We start from the raw sequence: 9,598 nt of genomic DNA, 5'->3' as shown, positions 1-9,598 counted from the left end.
ACTGGCATCAATACTGACCAACAGTATTGTCCGTGCACGATTGCCCTAAAATTGCATGAATTTTCCCTAGGTGCTCCCGTTTCCTCCCACATCTCGAAGACATTCAGATCAGTCATTTAATAGGCCACTACATTAGCCATAGCTTGTAGGCGAGTGGGAAAATCTGGGCAAATTGATGGGACTATTACAGGGAAAGTTGGTGGGGAATGGAATTGCTCTGTGAGCCAGTGGGGACTCGATGGGTTGAAATAGCCTCTTTCTATGTTGTAAGGAAATATGGAAAACCAAAATCTTTTACAGTTCCAGAACAGCATATAACATTAGGAAGGCACTTTGAGGGCTAGATACCCCATTTTGAGGAGAATTTGGAAAGCTGCCAATGTTACATATTACACATCAGTGCTGTGAGATTATCTTTTCAAGCTTCAACTAATTCCAGCACAAATTTAAGCCAACACCTTTCAGATAAAAGTTACATTCACCGAGTGTTCATTGGCACAACTAGTTTGCTTGTGTGTGTTAAATAGAGTGGCTGCATCTGGACCCTGTTACTAGTAATATAAACAGAAACCTCTACACACACAATTAGTATGCCATGGAGGACATTTTGTGTACTGGATGTACTGCCGGAGTTCACCCCAGTTTCTTTCCCTGCATTTCTTTGAATAGTGACCTCATTCACCTTAGACGTAGACAGCAGGTGCATTGGAAGGTTATGGCATCCTTTGTCATATACTCTACAATTAGGCATTGCCATTGTTTGAGATTATGATCTGGAATGCATAGCCTAGAAAGGTGAAAGCTGATTCATAATACCAACTTTGAAAGAGGGAATTGGATATATGAATAGAAAAAAAATGGCACTACTGTGAAGACAGCAAGGGAGTGGGACAAATTGAATAGCTCTTTCAAAGATCCAGCAAAAGGCAACAATGGCTCAAATAGTCTCTCTTCTATGCTGTATGATTCTGTGATACTAAATACATACATTATATATGTTTGTGTTGTTGGCACTTGCTCAAAGACCAGCAAGTGTCCTGATAGTTGGAATGCACTCAGCTGCAATATGCAAGCTTGAGAAATGCAACTCTGACTGGGAGTAAGTGATCATCATTAAAACCAAGGTCAAACTGGGTTTTTTTGCTGCCTGAACCACAATATTCCAGCTTTAGATATATTTGTGGAAAGAAATTCTGTAGAATAATTGGGTTTGTAAAAATTACAAGTACTGCTGAACATTTTTTGATGAAAGCAGGTTTTATTTAGAATCAAAACATTTTACAAATAGTTATCAATCTGTTAACACAAATATATACTCCATTGAATTAACAAGAAAGCAGGGAAGGAAATTGCTTAAACAGCCCAGGTTTAGGATCTAGAATGTTGATTAATTGAAGACAAAACTCTGGAGGCTGATTTCCTGGAAAAAAAAGCCAAAGGACATCAAAGATAACATGCAACAGAAGAACATGAAACTAAAGCATATTGGGGAAAATGTTCAATTTCTGTAAGGGTAATGTTTGTTTTGGTTAAGGGTAAGACAGTTTGGAGAGAAAGTACTGGGATATTAGTGCTAGCAGTTCCAGAGAAAGGGCGATTTGCCTCAAAATTTCCAAAGAAGCCTTTAATGAAATCTAAATGACTATTGCATTTGACAGCAAACCCCAAAATAAATTTGGCAAATTCAGTAAAATAAAATTGTAATCATAGTTAACTAAAGCCTCTCAGATTTCACAATAATTAAGGACTTAAGCACAAAAGGCATGACTACACAGAGACTACTGTCTGTACTTTATTCACAGTACTATTTCATAATCCTATAGAGTATGAAAGAACTATCAGAATGTCCCCCCCCCACCCCAGAATTTTGCATGAAGTAATTTCTGTGTTAAAAGAAATGTATGCGTTTAATTAGGGCTATGTGAGGTTTTGAAGTAAAATGGTTTCTCTCTTCCAGTCAGATATGCAGACCTGCACATCTTCAATACAAACCTTCCTAAATAGGCACCCAAATCTTGAGGTAAGTCACTAAAGTCCTTTCATTTCCTTTCATTTTTTTTGTACGGCAAAAAGATTTCCTGAGACAACTTATCTGAGCTTAATTAGTCAGAATGGTAACAACAACAATTAATACCCAGAATACTAGAAGTGACATGGCAGGTATTTTATGCTCCTCTTATACCATCTACTGAAAGTATTGTCTCTCACGGTACAATTCCAGAAGCTCCCTTCATTATCACAAGTTTATCCAAATGGTATTATTCACAGACAAGACTTTCTGAACAGTGCTGACAGATTGTACATTTGCAAATGGCATCACATCAATTCACATGAAACTTCCAGTCGCAGTCTCGCAAAAATAGAACTTTAAACCAATATTTTTTTCTCTAATGTACAATGACTCAAACCTCAGCCTGATGGATGATTCAGCAGATATGAGGATGAGTGTGGAATGTTCTTGGTCTATACTCAATTATGTGAATAGGTGAATTCAATTAATAGTTCCCCAAAAGACCTAAAGCACAGTCGAGTTGCTTTCACAGTAAGATTGTATAGATGTCTTCAAGGAGGAAACAAAAGAGGTTGAGCGAGTTTGGAGTTGATAAACCATCATCTAAACTTGCACAAATTCAAGTATATTCCTGTCCGGCGGTGGTGACTAATAAGTGTTCTTGGATATCGATGTGGTGCCCAAAAATTTATAATGCACAACTTTTCCTCATTTCAAACATTTACCTATGCACCCCCAATGTAATTTATGGGTTCCATTGAAAGTCCAGATCAATTCAAGTATAGGACATATTGTCAGTTGAAGTATACTTGTAGTGTAAATTAATTAGCAGAAATTATTCTAACCTCACTAACCTTCTACTCCGTGACTAGATCCTTCTCCATATTAGTAATCCTTTGTCAAAACCCATGATTCATCGTTTATCAATAGTATTGAATTAGTACATAATGTAAAGCCCAGAGCAAAGTCTTTCTTTAGACTTGAGCAAATACAAAATTCTGACATCACAGGAACAAGAAAATATTGAGTAAATAGTGTTAGGAATATAATCAATCCATTTGATATCATAATATTGTATTCGTGGGATGCAAGTGACATGTTCAGGATACCAGCTAACCTGACATGCCAGTTTCTCAATGTGGCTGTGAATGCTATAAATATCAACAACTAATGTTTCAACTCAATGCTGGGGGCATTGACAGAGAGAGAAATTGAATAAAGGTGACAATGGATTGCTCCAAAGTCAGCTCTTGTTGATGTGGCTGAAATGTTACAAGACCATGAATTACAATGGAAACCAAGCTCAGAGCTGGTTGATGAGAGGAATGCAGGTCTGTACTTATCTGAGTTTTGATTTTGATAGTCAGACTTGAAGACCTGCACTAGTTGAAAGGGAAAGTTGTTAGGTAATTAAGCCTTGAAATTCCAGGATCAGTAAGCTTTTTAGTGTGAAGCAGCTTTTGAAGACTATGTTTTTTTAAGTCTGTTCATGATTTGGCTGACTGAGCTGCTAGACCAACATGGAATAGTGGATGATTTTTTTAGGAAAATATTATAATTCTCCCTTACTTATAATTGATATATGAGAAACATTATAGAAGACACATGCTTAAGTACTCAGCCCTACTTAACTCTAGCCCAATACAAATATTTTCAATTTTCCAATCATCCCTGGAGCTGAAATCCTGCAACTTGGAAGCAATGAGACACACTTCTGCCAAACTGTCGAGAAGGTCAATGGTTTGCAGATTTATAACTGCATTAGTTAAAATGTTATTTGTTCATATAATAGATTAAGAAAGTGTTTGAAAAAAGTTAAACTACGAAAAATAAACCAACATTTTTTGTATCATTTCTGAAGAATTTTACATCCACATAGTTATATACAAATATCACATATTCAAATACAAACAGTAATTAATGTAATTTTTATAGTGCATATTTCATTATTAAAAATACACCATATATAAATGTTTTCTATTAGTGCCAATTTTTTTATCAAGACTAATTTGTCTATTCGTTTTCTGGAGCAATGGGATTTTCAGGAACCAGAAGGTGACCTGTACAAACAGTATATTTCAGAAAAAATAGTTACACAGAAATCTGTTAAGAAATGAATAATCTTCAGTGTGAAGATTGACTTGCACCCTAAGGTCTCTCTGAACATCAGTACTCCTAAGGTTCCTGCCATTTACTCTATATGTCCCACCAGAATTTGACTTCCAGTTATACAAAGCAATCATCGAGTGTTTCACTGAATCACAGAACTTACAGCCAAGTAACAATCCATGCAGCCCAAATGATCTTTGCCAGTGTTTAAGCTTCGTGTCATCCCACCATATCTCATCCTCCCTCTCTCTCTCTTGTATTTATTTAATTTCTCCCAAAATGCATCTTTGCTTTTGGCATCAACTGCTCCTTGTGGTGTTATGTTATATATTTTAAGCATTTGTTAATTAAGAAATTGCTCCTGAATTCCCCTTTAGAGATATTAGCTGCTATTTTATATGTATAACCTTTAGTTTTTAAATGCCTTCAAAATTAATAACATTTTATCAATATCTAGCTAGTAAAGCTGCCACCTCACAACTCCAGCAACCTGGATTCAATCCTGACCTCCAGTAACGTTTGTGTGGAGGTTACATGTTCTCCCTGAAACTGATGGGTTTCTCACGGGTGCTCCAGTTTCCTCCCACATCCCATAAATGTGCCGGCTGGTAGGTTAATAGGTTAACTGGCCACTGAAAATTGCCACTAATTTACAGTAGGTGGTAGAATCTGGGGGAGTTGATTGGAATGTGGGGAGACTTTTTAAAATGGGTTAGGGAGGGATTAGATTAAAAATGGGTGGTTGATGGTCGGTGCAGACTCAGTGGGCTAAAGGGCCAGGGCCTTGTTGGATGTAAGGGTTATGAGGTGGAGAAAGTGAGCATCGATCCCATTTACCAGATAGAAAACAGGGGAAAAGAATCCCAGTTTTGCCCTGGCTATGTCCAATAAACAAGGATGCCTGAAAAACATCTAGCAAGTCTGAGGCAGGTAGCTAATCTCTTTTAAGATTCTTCATGGTAATTTGTGTTGCCCTAGCAGAGTCTGTAGGCACATTGGCTAATCAAAGGTGTGTTAGCAAGTTGATAGGAGGACACAAAGAGCCTGCAAAGGGATATGGCTATGTTAGTAAGAGGGTGAGAAGTTGGAAAATGGAATAGTCATAGTCATAGAGTCATACAGCATGGAAACTGAGACCTCAGCCCACTGAGCCCACAGTGACCATCAACAACTCATTTCCACCATCCATCTTATTCTTCCCACATTCCTCTCAAACTTCCTCCAGGTTCTCCCACTCACCTACACTCTAGGGGTAAATTTACAGCGGCCAATTAACCTACCAGCCCACACCTTTGGGACGTCGGAGGAAACTGGACCATTCGGAGAAAACCCACGTGGTCACAGGGAGAACATGCAAACTCCACACCAGCAGTCTGGACTGAAGCTGGGTTGCTGGAGCAGTGAGACAGTGAATCTCCTAGCTGCTATGGGAAATGTGGAAAAACGTGAGATTATCCACTTTGGAAGGAAGAATGAAAAAGCAAATTGTTACTAAACATTGTGAGACTACAAAAGGATCTGGGAGTCCTGGTACTTGAACCACAAAAAGTTAGCATGCGGGCACAGCATGTAAGTAGAAAAGTTAATGGGATGTGGACCTTTTTTGCGAGGGGTATGGAGTATAAAAGTAGGGAAGTCTTCATGCAATGTTACAGGGTGATAGGAAGACCATATCTGGAGTCCTGTCTACAGTTTTGATCTCTATATTTAAGAAAGGATGTACTTGTGTGGTAGGCAATGCAAAGATTTACCTTCATCTTAGGATGAAGGGCATTGACATATGAAGGAAGGTTGAACAGGTTGTGCCAATGCTCACTGGAGCATAGAAAAATCAGAGGTGATTTGACTGAAACATATGATTCTGTGTGGGATGGTTCTCTTGGTAAGGGACATGGTTTCAGAAATAAGATGTTGTCCATTTCAAGAAAGATGAGAAGGAATTTCTTCTGTGAGGGAGCGAATCTTTGGAATTCTCTTATCACAGAGACCTGTGGGGGTGGAGTCACTGAATGTTGACAGAGATTGACAGACATTTAAACCTCAAGGGAGTCAAGGAATACAGAGGAAGAGTGGGAAAGTAGTGTTGAGGCTAAAATTGGACAACCCCTGATCTTACTGAATGGCAGAGCAGACTTCAGGAGCTTATGTTCTGTTTGAGGGCTGAGGGACAGATAGGGCTCATTCGGCCTTGATTAATCGAAACAACAGAACCTCTGATAGTCGCACTCCTTCACTCCTGCATTGGAGTTTCGCCTGAAATTTTGGACTCAAGTTACTGTACTAGGATGTGATTCTGGAACTTCATCATTCAGAGGTGAGAATGTCACAAATTGAACCAAACCCAAGTTTTAATTCTATCCCACTCAAGAAATTGACCCCAGTGACAGTTTGCTTATTTTATGGGTTTGTAAGTTGCAATTCATAATGTGTCTTTCACACACCCGCATCAACCCAAAGCAGTTTAAAACCAATGAATTGTGAAGGCTTTTCTATGCAACGTTTGACATTTACTCAACTAATGCAATAACTACTTCATTCCTGTAAATGATAGCAGTTGTGTTACCTACCCTGGGTAGGGAGGTGGAAGAGCATCATGTTGTCCAGTTGCCATAAGCGCTTGCTCATAGGTAGGTAGAGCTGACTTTGGGTTTCCAAGAATGGGCATAAGATACACGGAGGTTTCTTCAGTCCTCCTGATAAAACAAGGGCATTAACAAACATGTCTAAACATTTTTGCTGGCCATGATTTTCTTAACAGTACAAGAATAGAAAGTGCAGTTATAGAAGGCAGGGCAGGATGGGCACACTAGAATAATCATATGGATCATTAGGCTCCATTAACTACAATGAAATAAATCCAAATAAACAGCTTGGCTTGACTAAATATTATTGCAGATTACACTGCATACACACAAAATTATTGCAGTTGTATATAAAATGAATCTGTTCATCACAGTCACTAAATCATTGAGCTGGGTTTAAAGATTCTTCCTGGAAATTGTGAATGTTTTTTTTGCACAGTTGTGTGGTTTGCCCCCTTCAGAGTCAACTCATTGCAGTCATGTTTGGTCAATTTGGCTCAGTCTGATAGGTTCCCTTCCACTTTCACTTTGAGACTACAAGAGCATCCATGTTCAACTTCACAAGTTTCCATGGTGGTATTTAAGTGACAATAGGTGTGAAAAGGTGAAACCCATATCACTGCACTGCTAGTTGTCAAGTGATAACCAGCAGATGCACCATATAAATTGTGTTATCACCATCAACCCCATGAGAGTGAAGCCAAATCTACAAATTTGGATCTATATCCCAAGTAGGAACTGGATGCTAATGGAATTTGATAAATATTAGTAAAGACATATACTGATCAACATCAGAGAGCATCTAGTATTAATGAACAAGTTCATCTGGTGAAAGTTACACTGGCACTCATTAACAGAATAAAGCACAACTTTTTCAAGTTCATTAGCTGCAAAAAATACTTCCAGAAAATTTGCTGTTGGCAGTTATCGTTGAAGCAAATTCAAAATCTTTTTTGCATGGATTTTACTTACTCCTCATGATAAGTAACTGAAACATCTGTTACCTAGTAATATGGATGTGAAACAGTAATCCTGGCAACAATCATTGCATGTTCTCTATTCATTGTAGTTTCCTTGTCTCATATAATTATGTTCTTATGAAGCTGAAAGTTAATGGCATTTCTAGCATAAAATAAACCAATTCGTTGGATTAGCATTTTCTATTTACCTTCACAGCTGCAGTTTTTATTATACAATTCAAATCTTTGTCTACAGTTTAAGTGAAGAATAAAGGATAAATCCCACAAGAGCATCATGACATTGCAGAAGATACACAAATCTTCAAAAGATGAAAGTGTGTCTCCTGTGCACCAGAAATGGAGTATTCAAATACCAGCTTGAGAATATGGATTTCAAATAATAGGCAAAAGAAACAGGATGGGATTAATGAAAAACTTCTTCACACAATAACCTACAATTCACTACCTGAAAGGGCAGAGGAATCAGAATAGTGGTGGCTTAAACAAGGGAGCTGAGGGTGAAAGAAATTGCAGGGCCAATTACAGTTAAAGAGCTGGGGAATTAGAATGACAAGATTGGTCTTGCAGGGGGCTGGCATGGACTTAATGGATCAAATGGCCTCTATCAATTCTGTATTTGCATCTATGAAGATGGGCACAAGTCAACCATATTCTGAAAAGATTTGTGTGTTGTTCACAGAAGGAAAAATGTTCTGGAGACAGTAATCACATTTTCCTGGGGCTTCTAGGGTTTAATTATGAGGAAATATTTCACAGTCTTGGTTTGAATTCCCTCAGCTTTGTAAGATTGATTAGTGATGTCATTGAGGTGTTAAAAATGGAAAAAGGATTTGATTAGCTAGAGATGCTAATTTCTATGATAGGGAAGGGGTGCAATAATAAAATTAGAGTTAGACCAGTTAGGTGTGAAATCAGAAAGCATTTTCTTTTACACAGATAGAAATGGAACATTTTAATATCAAATGCTCAGGGTGCTTTGGGAGATGGGGGAGGGGGTAGGCATCAATTGATATTTTTAAGGTTGAAGTTGATAGATTGTAGTTACTGAGAATATTAAAAGGTACAACGCAAATTAAAGGTGTCATGGTACAAATCAGCCATGTTCAGATAAGTCAAGGGATAAGTGGCTTTATCTTGTTTCCATGTATTCAAGATTATTAACAGAACTGAAAGTTAATAATATACTTGAGAAGGCTGAAAACTCGAGCATAAGGGGAGAGTGGACTTTATGTTTGGAGGGAAAAATGAAGTAACTTTATTTCAATGTAAGACACTCTAACATTTTTTGCAGAGCCCCTGTCGAACAAAACTACACACAAAACTGCATAAAGAGTTATTGGCAAAGATGATTAAAATTTTGGACAAAGAGCTGGGTCTTAGGGGGTCTTAAAGGAGGAAATAAAGTCACTTGAGGCAGAGAGTTTAAGAAGGGGATGTCAGAGCTTAGGGCCCTGCCAACAGAAGGCAAAACAGCCAAACAGCAGAGAGGTTAAAATCAGAGACGTTCAAGACAGCTGATCATTTTAGTGTTGTAGGGCTGGATGATTTTAAGCAGTTACAGAGAGAGGACCATGGAGGGGTTTGGAAAGAAAGACACAAGTTACATAATTGAACTGTTGCTTAATTGAGAAGCAAGGTAGGTTACTAAATGCATCAGCGATAGCAGCAGCAAGTGTTTAGGGTGGTAGATAGGTTGTCAATTGAACAGGACATTTTGTCTTGGATGGTGTTAAGCTTCTAAGTGTTATTGGATATGTGAGTGGAGAGTATTCCAGAGAATTGCTAACATTTATATAGATGATGCAATGAGTTACTAGAGTCTTGAGTCACTCGACACAGGATACTCAACCTTTGACCTGCCTTGCTCTTGTGGCTACTGTATTTACATGACCAGCTCAGTTAACTTTCTGGCAATG

At 38.2% G+C, this 9,598-nt stretch overlaps 1 protein-coding gene across 1 annotated transcript in view; it reads right to left on the bottom strand.

The window, feature by feature from the left end:
* Window positions 1–1,244: 1,244 nt before the first annotated feature.
* Window positions 1,245–9,598, bottom strand: part of prrg4 (proline rich Gla (G-carboxyglutamic acid) 4 (transmembrane)) — a 45,151-nt gene continuing 36,797 nt past the window's right edge. The window contains exons 6-7 of the mRNA XM_052029286.1: window positions 6,688–6,813; window positions 1,245–4,071 (exon numbers count right to left, since the gene is read on the bottom strand). Of these exons, the coding sequence (XP_051885246.1) occupies window positions 4,053–4,071; window positions 6,688–6,813 (145 nt within the window). The 3' untranslated portion in view covers window positions 1,245–4,052. The remainder of the gene's footprint in view (window positions 4,072–6,687; window positions 6,814–9,598) is intronic.

The sequence above is a fragment of the Pristis pectinata genome, chromosome 14 (genome assembly GCF_009764475.1).
Source record: "Pristis pectinata isolate sPriPec2 chromosome 14, sPriPec2.1.pri, whole genome shotgun sequence".
Classification (NCBI taxonomy): domain Eukaryota; kingdom Metazoa; phylum Chordata; class Chondrichthyes; order Rhinopristiformes; family Pristidae; genus Pristis; species Pristis pectinata.
The sequence above is the reverse complement of the archived record's forward strand: the minus strand, read 5'-3'. Positions and strand labels throughout refer to the sequence as shown.